This window comes from Pararge aegeria, chromosome 17 (genome assembly GCF_905163445.1).
Source record: "Pararge aegeria chromosome 17, ilParAegt1.1, whole genome shotgun sequence".
Lineage (NCBI taxonomy): Eukaryota > Metazoa > Arthropoda > Insecta > Lepidoptera > Nymphalidae > Pararge > Pararge aegeria.
In genome coordinates this window covers 16315655-16329874 of record NC_053196.1, presented here as the reverse complement: position 1 = coordinate 16329874, position 14220 = coordinate 16315655, and the positions used below count along the sequence as shown (strand labels likewise).

The 14220-nt window shown below is 35.4% G+C and overlaps 2 protein-coding genes across 3 annotated transcripts in view; both read left to right on the top strand.

Moving 5' to 3' along the window:
- The first annotated feature begins 314 nt into the window (after positions 1–314).
- On the top strand, positions 315–2425 carry LOC120631020 (protein aveugle). The gene is made up of 3 exons (XM_039900411.1): positions 315–500; positions 1248–1361; positions 2192–2425. The coding sequence occupies exons 1-3, from the start codon at positions 462–464 to the stop codon at positions 2372–2374; spliced, it is 336 nt and encodes a 111-aa protein (XP_039756345.1). The 5' UTR covers positions 315–461; the 3' UTR covers positions 2375–2425.
- Positions 2426–13496: 11071 nt separating this feature from the next.
- The window catches only part of LOC120631189 (SET domain-containing protein SmydA-8-like), a 35619-nt gene continuing 34895 nt past the window's right edge, over positions 13497–14220 (top strand). For both annotated transcript variants that reach the window (XM_039900664.1, XM_039900663.1), the window contains exon 1: positions 13497–13669. The gene's annotated coding sequence lies outside the window, so the exon portion shown is untranslated. The remainder of the gene's footprint in view (positions 13670–14220) is intronic.

Below are 14220 nucleotides of genomic sequence, written 5' to 3'. Positions count from 1 at the left end.
CCGAACGTCAACTTCATTCATAAATTTTTGACAATTGAGTAGTAACAGTGACAAATGCAACCACATAGATTAAAATAAAAAAAGCTCTATTGATGTAAAATCCATTAGTCTGTAAGACTATATGTGAAGTGAACGTAGGAAGCAGGAAACGAAGGGAATCTATACGTAGTAATCTGTGAAATCACATGATTGATGTCTTGAAGGTAATTCAAGTTAAATTGAAATAATTTATGTTGATTTTTAGAAAGACCTTAAAAGACTTGAATCCCATGGCTGTAAATTTAAACAAAAAATCGTCTATACGTTTCATAATCTGTTATAATATGTCTGACATTTAACATTGCAAGTGTTTGTAAACAATTGAATAAAACCAACAGAAGGTTGATACTGAATAATAATTCTGCCGATTATTTTCAGAAAATAATATTCTAGGAACCAGCTGTTCTCAAAATTTAATCAAAATGGTTGAAGATACCTGTACTAATTTAAACAAATCCAAGGTAAGAATTCACACAAAGATGTTTTTTTTTACATTCTAATGCATTAAAATGCAGTGAATAGTTAATTAAGCTTTTCATTTTCTTTTTACTTGATAACAAGCTAGCGTTAAGCTACACTCCTCAGATAAAAGCGCGCTGGGAAGGGGCAAGGGCAGTTGATACCTCAACTGTTTAAAAGTTTGAAGTTATGATACATGAACATTCAAACTCTTGGCTACATCTTAGTTTATTTGTTTAATGTAGTAAATGAAGTTTATGTACTTATTTCCTATACTAGTCTAGAAACACACATGATGGTGCTAATAAATTTAACTGTATCTAAATCTTGAAATTGACTGTTCGGCGGGAGGCTTTGGGCGTGGCTAGTTACCACAATGTAAGGTAAACAAAGTGATACCAAGCAATATAGCAACCAACATACAATGAGTAATCCAAGGGTAACTTGTGTAGTGGAATAAAAAATAGAAAAACTAAAATGTTTGGTCCATTTAGTTAAAACGATTGTCCAACACTAAATAGTTTGTCTGTATCATAAAACATAAGATGTACATCTCAGCCGAAGTGTACCTGAGTGGTTTTGCATCTAAAAACATAATTACCAAAAAAATAATACCAAAAACAAAACAAGAGTACAGCTTAAACAAGAAACAAATAATTATTGAACATAGGTGCTTGAATTAATTAGTTGCTTTTATTTGTTAAATTAAGATCAAAACTATATTTAATACTATTAATAAAAACTTTCAGACTAAGACCACAAGGCCTAAAGCTGTGTATTTGTGGACAGAAGCAGATGTTCAAAAGTGGCTCCGTCGACATTGCAGTGATTATTATAACCTATACTGGGAGAGATTTCATGAGGTAAACTTTATAGTTTCCACTGTCTTATAATTAACAATAAAGGTTAGGCACTTTAGTATTATGACTATCTCAGAATCAACATTCTGAAGAAATTTCTGATGAATTCTTTCAACCAATAAAGTTAGCACAACATTGTAAGGTTAGTCCATAAACTATGTAGCTCCATCTAGTTAGTGTAAGTAGACCTTCCATACTAATAAGATGTAAAATAGATTATAATTGATGTACAAAGTTCATACTGATGTCTCTGAGGCTATAGATGACAAATTCTGTTATAAGCACGAGTTAAAGAATTGTATGCAAATTCGAGCTTTAATTCAATTTTGGTAAGTTCTATTTCACTCCGATGTTCAAGTATTTCCATACTCAGAAATGAATCCTCGATTGCGAGTGAGCAAATCTTATTTATTTACTTTATTACTCCTATAAAGAGAGGGGTTAAGGCCATAGTGCACCACACTGGCCCAGTGCGAATTGGTGGATGCCACACACATCTTTGTGAACATTACCGACATGCAAGTTTCCTTAAGATGATTTCCTTCAACGTAGAAACAAGTCATATTTTAATTACTTAAAGTGCACATAACTTAGAAATAGAAAAGTTACAGGTGTTAGCTGGGATTCGAACTTGGCCCTCCGAAAGTGTAGTCAAGTTCCACCCAATGCGCGATCACTGTATGTCACAATATCATATTTAATATCATATATCAATTACAATGTCATAGTATATTTATTTTATTTATTTGTTTAATTATTTATTATTTGTTATTATTATTCGTGAACGTGTATTCATAATTCCAAAAAAAAAAAGCTACGTTCTACTCCCGCAGCACGACATCACGGGCCGGGCTCTGGTACGCATCAACGACAACACTTTGATTCGGATGGGCATCACGCACAAGGAGCACCGCGAGGCCGTGTGGCGCGAGATCCTCAAGCTGCGGCTCAAGACTGACATCGTCGAGATCCGCGACCTGGAGCGCCGCCATTACTACTTCAACTACGACCTGTGACGTTCTGTCTCAAAACGAATAAAACCAGTTTACTCAAATTCAAATTCAAAAATGTTTTATTCATATAGATTACTAGCCGTTTCCCGCCCGCTTCGCTGGGCGAATTGAAAAAGGAAATAAATTACATTTTATGTTTCATTTTTATTTATTTTTTTCATATTTTTATTATTCTCCTTTTTTTTTATTTTTGTATGAACATAAATAGGCCCCGCGGATAGAACTGTAAGCATCGATATTGTTTAGACTTACTCAAATTCCAAATTCCATCGATTTAGCCTGTATCTTTCATCCAGGTGATTTTTCTCACTAATATACATTGTAACTTTCAATGTGCAATCATTTCCGTGCCTTTCTTCCAAAAATTAATAATAATTGACATGAAGAAAAAAATTTGAAATGAGCATTGAAAGTTTAAGTTAAAGTCATTGCCAGTCGCATATGTGAAGTTGAAATCTGTCTAGGTTCAAGTGCGACAAATTTTCTGTTAACTAAAATTTTCTCCGTGACATCAATTTTTTATAGAAAATTAATTGTGCATGTTTTTTATGAATTCTATTGGAATAAGTAACTAAATTTCTTTTCCACATCTCATGTGCTTGGAAAATGCATTCATTTTAATCTATTACATTTCCGCGATCCCGCAATAAAAGAATTCGTCGGATATGTAGTCTGCAAAAGTAAAATGAATGTAAAATTCTTAGTCCGTTGATTGGATAGCTACATGTACAGTTAAGTTTTTGAAACCTCTCAATGACTTTTTCTCCGCTGCCAAAAAGACGATTGTTGTAAGGAAATACACGAATATCCCTACATACACGAAGATCCCCACCAAATTTGGAGTCTGTAGAAGTTACAGGTTAGAAATAAAAATTTTAGATTTTAACACCCACCCCCGCAATTCCTGTCGGAAGTAGACTTTATTGAAATCCATTTTGAGATGTTCTTTATGTGAATAATAAAAGATTCCTACCATATTTAGAATTTTTAGAAATGAAATTTTTTATTGTTAACACCCACCCCCGCGAACCTTATTGGAGGTGATTCATTGTAAAATCCGCTCGAAGATCATTTTTATATTACATATAGAACACTCTCACTAAATTTGGAGTCTATAGGAGCTATCGCTTGGAAATTGAAAATTTTCATTGTTAACGCCCCCGCAATCTTCTTTGGGGTGGGATATCGTAAAATTTGTTCATAAATCATTTTTACATCACTTATAGAAAATTCCTACAAAATTTGGAGCTTGTAGGAGCTTTAGCTGGAAAATTAAAAATAATAATTGTTAATACCCACCCCCGCAACCCCCTGTGGGGTGAGCTATCGTAAAATTCGTTCATAGCCTATTTCTACACCTCTTACAGAAGATTCCTACCAAATTTGAAGTCTATAGGAGCTATAGTTTAAAAACGGGAATTGTTCATTGTTAACGCCCCCGCAATCCCCTTTGGTGAATGAATTTCTTAAAATCTATTCATAGCTGACCTCTACATAGCAAAAGTAATATTCCTACCAAGTTTCACGTTTCTAAGACTTATGGTTCCCGAGATTTCGTGGTGAGTGACTATATAGATGGGAATTCTTCGATTATCATCGAAATTTTTAACTTTTTATCGGGCTTTTTTAAAATTTTCTTACATACAAAACTTTCTCCTGACAATTCTGAAGATAAAAAAAAGCCCAATTGGTCCAGCCGTTCTCCACTACCGTGAGTAGATTCTTAGCTGAATGTAAAAAACCATAATCCGTTTAATACACTCTGTTGAAATCCATGAAAACAAAAGAATCAAGAGAAAATGCTTATCTTTTGTTTTTATTAGCGGGATAAATGTTCATAAAAGTAAAACAGCAATAAAAAAATGAAGGAATGTTGGAATTCAAAAAATAGATAGCCATAAACCATCTAGGAAAAATTTCGCATCGAATGGTGGTAGTTTCATGTCGATACGATCAGTGGTTTAGGCGTGTTTGAGCCTCAAACGAAGACCATTTTCATTATATATATATAGATCACAGGCACTTATGAAGCGTTCATACATTTGAAATGTTAAAATTAAGAAAATTAAGCTTTTAAGCATTTTTATTAAGTAACTTAACAATTATTGATTGTAAAGTCAACATCTCCTGAGGATGCTCCGGTTTCGGTCTAGAGTATAAGGATTGAAGAAATTATAAATTACACCATACAGATTCTCCTGCTTTTCGTGGAGTATAGCAAATTAAGCTTCATTTTCATAATATGTCATGGATTTCTGTCAAAGTAACGCCTGCTTCTATCAAATGTTAACACTCATGTTAGGTTATGGTGATAACTGCATTCGTTAATTTAAAACTCAAGCTAGGAAAGTTCCAAACGCGACCTGGTCTAGGAAGAGCCCACAACAAACTTGACGGTTTTTTTTTTCACCATCTCACAGTCGAGTTAATGTTTAGCTATGAAGTTAGAGTAATTCATACCGAAGCTTTTTTATCATACATCCTTAATAATATATTATTATCAATTGTAAATATCATATAATGCGTAATAATATGTTTTTTTAATCCCCGACGCAAAAACTACGGGGTGCTACGAGTTCGACTTTTCTGTCTTTTCTAGAACGGATGTACCGATTTTAATTTTGTTTTTTTGTTTGAAAGGTGAATTAGTCGGGAGTGTTCTTATCTATGAAATATTATAACGATATAAACAACCGCCTTACTCGAAATGGACATAAGTTAGTGCCACCTGCATATCTTTGCGAAAGGTGCAGAAGTCATTTGTGGGATTTGTTTTTATAATCTGATTCGTAAAGTACCTACTTTTGGGCCTGCCAATGTATAAGTTTAAACAATGTGTTAAAACACATCTAATAAATCATGACTACTATACGATTGATGAATTTTCTAACGAGAAGGCTGCTTGGAATCATGCTCCGTTCTCATCTCTCACAAGACAGAAAATTTACTATATATTTTTTCATTGTAAACTGTAAAGTTATGTTGAAAAAGAGCAATCTGCTGAGTTTCTTGCCGGCTCTTCTCGGTGGAATCGGCCTTCCGAACATAATATAGTCACTAGGTACAAACAGATCGACTTGACGTTTCAAAAGTGCTTATAAACTGGGTCTAATAGATAAAATGAATTTTGTTTTTTTTTTTAATTTTGAATTATGTTTGATGAAAATCGGTCCAAGATGGCCGCCGCCACAAAATGGCGAATTAAATATTTTTTACAACTCCCTCAAAATGAAAGTTTTTAACTAAGTATTAGATGAACATAACATTATAATGAAAGTAAGGGAGTTTTTTACATTTTATATGTTACACTACAAGTTAGCCTTTCACACTGTTATAAGTGACGTGCAAAGGATATTTTTAGGCAGGGTAGGATAAAATTGTAAAATCCTGCTCTATACTACTTGGTAAGGGTTCTTTTACACAGACGGATAATAAATAACCAACGACAGAAGAAAATGTAGCGGTCGCGTCGCCCACGCCCAACCCATCGCCTTGCGATTGTTTGTTTTAGCCGCGTGCCGATACAAACACAAACAACTGCAAGCGTTGCTATAGATCGACGACTATCGCCGATGCGTTGACTCCTGCTGCCGATGGCTGCAGTTTCCTCTGCCATTGGCTATTTGCCGCTGGTGCATATCAAACCTTCTGTAAAGGGCAGTTATTTTTTGCAAGCATTAAGTGCACGCCACTGTGTAAGACGGTTGCGGTGGCGAGCTAATACGAAATGCTAACGGCATTTATATTATTAAACCCATGCCCCTTTTTACACCTTTTATGCTAAGAAATTAACGAAGAAAAAAATATTTATCGGTTTCAAATTTTTATTAAGATTCGGGACATTGAAAATGAATAAATATATTTATGTTAATATCACTTTGTTTTTTATCGACATCCTTCGTTAATACTAATAGGACTCCTCTGTCAGAACCGAGGGAATTTAGAGCTAAGAACCTTCACACTGCTGCAATGCAAGTTGGCGGGTCTAAATGATTATTTATTACTATAAAAGTAGAAGCAACACCAATTTCTAAACTCCAGAACACCCCCAATACCTTATAATCTTTGGCTCGCCTCTGGAAACGAAACGAGGCCCTTTAACCTTTAGCTTTAGTTAAAGATTTGTACTTATTTTGTATATTTTAAATTATCTTTATGTGCCACTTATATTAAGGGTCGCTGCAGGGTGCAGAGTAAAAAAATGTTAAGACTAACATAAATTTGTTACTCTAAGAATGACATTATTAATTATTATAATATTAAAACTAAACTTAACTACTAGCTGTTGGCCGCGACTTTGTTTGCGTTTGGTTTTTGATGTGGCATTAAATTTAGTTGTAGTTCTAAAAAAAATTCAAGTAGGTATTCAGTATCGCTAAGCCTTAAATGAGGTGTTTGCTGCTGTCCGCCGAGGAGTTCTGCCCTCTATCCCCAACCACAGTTCGGGAAAAATTTAACATATATCATAACCTCTTTACTACAAATATAGTTATTTAAATCGGTTATAATTTGTCGGAGTTATGGTGTAAAATCGTCAAACACTCATCACCTCTCCCAAAGGAACCGAGCTTAATGTCAGGGAAAAAAAAGTATCCTATATTACTTCTAACACTTCCAAGAATATGTGTACAAAGTTTCATGAGGATCGGTTAAGTAGTTTTTGCGTGAAAGCGTATCAAACAAACTTACATTCACATTTATAATATAATATTAGTAGGGATGTTCTACCGATTTGTGGAACGAGCTCCCTAGCCTAGGTCTTACAATTAATTCCCATATGAAGCGTGGTAAAAAAGGCATCTCATCACGATTTAAAGCTAGCCTCCGGAATTCGCTGCGGCGACGTAACTTGAACATGATGCGATACGGCCGCTGCTTGGTTAGCAGGCATACTATGGCTATCCCGTTGGTATGCCTACGTAACATGTCTTTATTACATTTATATTTTAACATTTTAGAACATGAACACAGTTAACAGTAAACTAAAAGATTATTGACAAGGTAAAAGTAGACTATAGGTTTATCCTTTTCATAAGAATTTGATAAGGCAATTTAATGACAGAATACGCACTGTTCAAAGAATGGTCTTCAGGCAAATGTTAATAGAAGTAGAGCTTTTCGTGACAGCTCGTTCGGAGAGTACTTTTAATATAATAAAATATATTACGACAACACACACACATCGCCATCGCAAAGTAAGCGTACGTGGCTTTGTTATGGGTACCAAGATAACTGATGAATAATACATAAATCCTTTAAAAATTCTGATTTGTGCGAACCCACGGTCTTGGTCTCAGAAAGCAGGGTCGCTGCACCAATCGGCCGTCAAGTACTGCCATGCTTATTTCTGTGTTCCGGTCTTAATAGGGCATCAGGTGTGGTTTAACACGTTGTGTCTACGTGTTTATATTTACTATAAGCACGGCTAGCATGGGCAGGGGAAAAATACATCCCCGGGGAAAGAATAAAAAGTATCTTTTCCCACAGCTTTATCAACCCTCAAAGCATTATCGCACAAGTGGAAATAATATCAAAATAATATATATGTGTAATAATAAACGGGGGTAAACTTCTCCTATTCCATATTCCCGTCTTTTGGCAGGTGGACACGTTAATTATATCCCTTGTAAGGGATATAATTTTTGTCTCCTGGCTGTGCTAGCCCTGCAGGAAAGCCTATTGCTCGCTCCGTCAATAATTACTCTACTAAAAATTTGCATTCGTGCGAAACTATCTTGAGAAGTTTCCGAACGCTCGTGAGTATACCTATTCCTTTACCGTGATTTTTTAAGTAAGTTCATCAAAATGCATATTAAATAGGTACCTAATAAGTAGTAACATAATACTTCCTACTTAATAACTTGTAATGTGCAAGTTGTCTACATAGGGACTTACGATTATGTTTGATGTTACGACACTAACGTGGGGCTTCGTATACTTACTTGCTTAGGCTTTAAATAGCATCATCTTTCCACTCGATACTTCAGTGACCAACTGCCTATAAGACGCTACGAGCATTTTGAATAAATAAATAATTAGTGCACTGAAATAATAACAGACAGACGGGCAGATGGGTTGGCGATCGCCGTAGATGGTAGTACCTAGAGAACAGAGGACACTGCTGCCCGTTTTTTGTTTTAATCACTTATAGGCTCGTACAACACCCGCTGGAAGTAGAGGGGATGTGACACCAGTATTTTGATCTACCGTCACCACAGCAAAATTTTACAATTTTGGAAAAGGATACTAATGTTGAAAAATATGAACGCCCAACTTCAGCACCAATTAGATGATGACGAGGACTTTAAAGGTTAGTGGCATTGCATTGCGACATTAAATGGAAGGTAGGTTACCTTCATTGTTTATCACGAATGAATTTCACTAGACTGTTTCAGTAAGAAACCGTAAAAGATACATCCAACGCTAAAAACAGGGCCACAAGTCAGCTATTACAATTTAAAATATAGGTACAAAGGCAAAAAGTAGATGCTAAAGGCAAAAAAGAAAACGTTCAACAATTTTTAATTAAATATCCGTTTTACCACACTTTATCAAGCTTAATCAAGTTCTGTGTTTACTTGTCGCTCGGCTCTGCAATTTTTTACAATTAATTAGGCACTGCCACGGCACTGCAAACCGATCTTAAAATGTTTATTTGTTGCGCATAACATGTCGATATAAAAAACGTATTTATTTATATACATGCTACTAATGGTGGCAGATTTCAGGGGGCGGCACTTCTGAAACAAAAGCACCTGAAGCAATTAAAATACCTACACGTAGAGATGGGTACGAGTTTACTTAGATATGAAGTGATTTGCCCGATCAGACCATCGTATAGCTGACCTTCTGATCGCATTTGTAAACGAGAGGTGATAAAATCGACCCGTTCTGATGATCGGACTCAAAGCGACTGATGATACGCAGTAAAATTACGACATAAAAAAATCTACCGTTCGGTGATCGTTTGCTTACTCTATTTTGTAAACTCATTCTACCAAATTCTCGGAATCCAAAAGCGAAAGCGGTTCTAAGGACATATTTAGGGTTGATTAGGGTTACTATGACTCCAAAAATAAAACTGCTTTGTAAAAAATTCGTCTGAAAATCTGTCGAGCTTAATGCCGTCGTTAATTGTCATGTATTCCGTAATATAAATACATTAAACATGGCATGCATTGATCTCATTGTCGTGCCAGCTATGTTTCAGCGCAGGTTCAAGTGAACAGCTTTTGACTTTCAGTAAAAAAATACGCTGTACTCTTATTCAAATTAAAAATATTATTGAAACTCGCTACCACTGTCACATATGAAAAGTATAATTTTTTGTTTACATTGTTGTGAGGCGATGGTCATAACTATAAATTGTTTTAATTTTGATTCACTAACTTTTCCAATAGTAATTGCTAAACTGTGACCTGTTACATACAAATTGTATAATTTGTGTGAAGACGAGGCAACTTAGACATGATTTTTTTTGTTATCACATACATAATCAATTGGCTGTGAAATCCGAATAAGGTTGGGTTAGTAAACATGGCATAATGTCAGAATAGTTATTCAGTGCTTAACCTGACACTGTACTTAAACTGACAGCAACTTTCAAATGTCAGAGCGTGACAAAACACTGCATAATTGCGACATTAGGCCAAGGTTAGGTTATAAAACCCCTTACAAATAAACGTGGAATAACGTTGGAAGAGTTATTCAGAGTTTGTCACACTCCAACTGACAGCAACTTTTAATGTCAGAGACGACGACTGAATAAGTAAGTCCCATAAATCATAAGAAGAAGAAGGTACCTACCTCAGAACTTGTACTCTGCAGCGTTTTGCCAAACAGTTGAGTTTGCGCCGCTCGATAAATCTTTAAAAATTGCAACAGTGTTGCTTTATCAAGTGATTTTTCTTAGCATAATGTTGATCGTGAGTATATCTTTTGCTTCGCGCGTAAAAACTCGCGAATCTTTTGCACCACACATGCCAGTGGGTTATCTAGTATACGCGTAGAGTTGTGCAGACGCTCCGAAATAGCCGTTTTAATGACCCTGCTTTGTTTATTATTCCTGCCTCGATGGAGGGGTTATTACGGCACAGCCGAATGAGACGCCGAGATAATTTTGGCTGTTCCCAAAAGAATTTTTGACATTATGGCAACAATAGCTTTTTTCAGGACAGGCATTTCATAAATCCTGCATTTGCATGTTGGAATCTTGAATACCTTTTTGGTAGGGGCGATATGTGATTTAGCTATAGTCCTCCTATGAGCCAGACTTTCCAATTAGAATAGCAGACCTAGCAGCCCAACACTAATTGAAATACTCTGTATAGATATTTACTAATATTATAAATCCTGTCCTGTATTTGTCCTTCTTTTGCGCCCTAACTTAGCAATCACTCAACATAATTTTTGGCGTAGAGTTAGTTGAAAGCACAGAGAGTATTATAAGCTACTTTTTATCCTATGAAAATAAACGTTTCCCACGGGATTAGTAAGAAACCGAAATAAACGAGGATAAATAACGAACGCAACAGCTAGTTGGGTAATAAATAATGTATTATAAGAGAGATCTTTGTGTGACAAAGCTCACCTCTAACAAAGGCAGGAGAAAAAAATTATATCCCCCGATTATATACCCCCACAGGGGATATAAATAGCCCACGTGCTAAAGCACGGGGACATGGAATAGGACAAGTTTACCCCATTTATTATTACACATATATTATTTGGATATTATTTCCAATTGTGCTCCAGTGCTCTGAGAGTTGAGAAAGCTGTGGGAGAAGATAAAACTTTATCCTTTCCCCGGGGAGATAATTGTATCCTGCCCATGCTAGCCGAGAGTAGGGAGGAACGACTGCGGCTACGCAACATTTCTGTACACATCTCTATATATATATTTCTTGCGTGCGTGTGTATGTCACTGAACTCCTCCTAAACGGCTGGACCGATTTAAATGAATTTTTTGGTATGCGTTTGGGTGGCACCCTGGATTCACAAATCAGCCCGACAGATGGCGTTAGGTTCCGCTTGTTTTGTATATAATCAACGCATGAACAGCGCCATCTATGTGACTATTTGAATAAAGAAATATTTGACTTTTGACTTTGTATTTCGCAGCATTGCCGTGTTCCGGTATCATTACAGGTACATGAGGTTTAACACCTTCGCCTCAGGTTGAAGGACACGGGGCGGCAATTTATAGGACGCGGTACCGTAATATTACAGAAGGTAAAGAATGACCTGATATTTGATGGTCTTTAGGTAGAATTTGCAATTCTAACCGTATTTCCCTGAAAATGTTGCCCTGATGAGTTTATTTATTTAGCTATAATGTTCAAATATAGCTATATTTCATTGGAAATGGGACGTTAATCGCACTTTCGGGGAATTATTAGTGCGTTTACAACCAACGAGCGATTGTTTGTTGTGGGAACCGGCCCGTAACTCATTGGCTGTTTGATGGTTTAAGCTGGCTTGGTACATTCATTAGAAATACGTGAGACTACACGCTTAGGTCTGAAACATTTTTTTTCAATTACCTATAGTCATTATTAGGTGATGAAGTCTTTTTAAACAACGATCGGAATGTAAATCCTACCGAGAAGAAGCCGGCATAAAACTTTATATTTTCTATTTTTAAAACCTCAACATTTTACAACTTAACATTCATTTTTGTATTGTGAGAAATGAAAGCGGTACCAGTTGCTTCCAAGCAATCCTGTCACTAAAAAAAAACAATATTAGCAGGTTTGCTTCATATTAAATATTATTTTAAATATAATTTTAAAAAATATCTGTCTGTCGAAAAATATAGACCTTTTACAGAAATTATACAAATATCTATCGCTAATTTATGTCCATTTCTAATCAGGTTTTATTAATTAGAAACTAGCTGTTTCCCGCGTTTTTTTTAATTAATTTACTTTAACAAATCACTTATTTGGGTATTTACAAATTCCTTTGGCACCGTTTTTAGCCTTTCAACTAAACCTATGCCAAAAATCTAGTTAATTGATTGCTCAGGTAGGGCGTGAAGGAAGGCTAAATAAACAAACAAACACACTTTCGTATTTAATAGACTCTTTTTTATTTCATTGGGTCATATGTTATGGTATTGGCACAAATTCCCAAAACCATTGACGCTTGCGTGATGTGAAAAGTGAAAACTTGCACTAAAGGCGACCGCAATTGAAAACAAACGATTTCTTGGCATCGTTAATAAGAGAAAAGCTTGAAAGGCAAATATCTTCAGACATTTGAAACGTTTGGCTGTTGGCAGTTTTCCTTTGCCAAATTAGAGATGTTTAAATAAAAAAAATATCAGTGTTTTTTTTCGATTTAATACAGTCTGTGGTAATCGTCTTAATATTTTGCCGCATATCGATTATATAAACCGGACAATGCAGAATTACTTTTGTTTACTTTCATGTAATCGCATCGCAGCTTGCATGCTTGATAAAAGAGAGACTATTTTGTATTCAAAGAAAATTAAATTAATTAAAAAATACATTGATGCAATGCGAGATCATTATAATATTAGCCGATGGACGTCCACTGCTGATTATCAGTCTTTTGTAGGGGGTTCCAAGTTCATGTACGTTTAGTGTCTCCCTGCGGCCCACTCGATCTTGTCTACAAATAAGTCGTACACATTACCGGCCCACTAAAGGAAAATACGCACACCTCTCGGAATAAGACGGAAGCCAAGTCAAGCACTTGGCTTCCGGTAAGGTAGACTTTGAGTACATTATGGAGAACCCTCAGGTATGCAGATATTTTCTCACGTTTTCTCCAAACTTAAGGCCAATGATATTTAATTGCATTTTGCAAGTGTGTGCCGCTCTTTCGAGGAAATTGAACGAAAGGCCGGGTGAAGTTCTACCCTGCATACATTTATAATAATAAAACCAATAAATTCAATATATCGATTGATTCTTCCGACAATCGATATTAAACATCTTTAATAAATAGATATATTCGACCATCCCTATGCCAAGATAACAGCAACAACAAAATATCTCGCAAATCGCGATATCGTAAGACTAATATGAAAACGCGATACGATGGCGGTCTTTCTTTTGGATGCTTAACTTTATTGTGTCAAGTCCCGAGACGGCATAGTTAGCAGGCCGTTGTGCGCGCGATTCGGTCGTGTCGGCCATCTTGGAAAATCTCCCGCCATTATTTTCGCGGCAATTTAAACTTTTAGATTTCAGTGTTTCTGAATTTGGACTGAGAAGTGTATTTTTTTATACCTATGACTTGAAAGGAGAATCTGTTTGGGTGTAACTAGAGGTAGGTTGTGTTTATGTTTTTACTTTATACAATTCTTTATAATACAGACAAAAATAAACGAATAATAAGTAAGTAGATACTATAAAGTTTTTGGGGTTAAAGTACAATTTGGTTTTAGAGTAAGTAGGTAAATTACTAATTTACCTATTGAATATTTTATTATTAAATTATCTATTGAATATTTTACTTACAGATAATATATTGAGACCGTTAAGAATTTCAAGAAACAGACTACTTAAAATAAATTAAGTTTCGAAGTCTGAGTTTTGAGTTATTAATTATCAACAATCATTAAACAGACACTCGGATTAAAAAATAAATGAGATTTTCATTCTATAGACAATTTTTTAAACCTTCAGAACAAAGGCAAAGTTTATAGATGGAACATTTAGTAAAAGTTCATATCGATCGGATTCGCGTCTGAAATGCCGCCACGGTTCACTAACCCATCAGTGTTGATAATTTTTTTTCAATCTTAGACTATTCTTACAATGTCTGCTGATCTCTTTATCATTTAAAATTGTAACGTAACGTTGATCAGTTTTAAATTC

Bases quoted from the DNA above. Each gene is read 5' to 3' on its own strand.
- LOC120631020 (XM_039900411.1), top strand. From the start codon at position 462: ATGGTTGAAGATACCTGTACTAATTTAAACAAATCCAAG. The intron at 501-1,247 runs GTAAGAATTCAC...AAAAACTTTCAG, and splicing joins CTAATTTAAACAAATCCAAG to ACTAAGACCACAAGGCCTAA. The intron at 1,362-2,191 runs GTAAACTTTATA...CTACTCCCGCAG, and splicing joins ACTGGGAGAGATTTCATGAG to CACGACATCACGGGCCGGGC.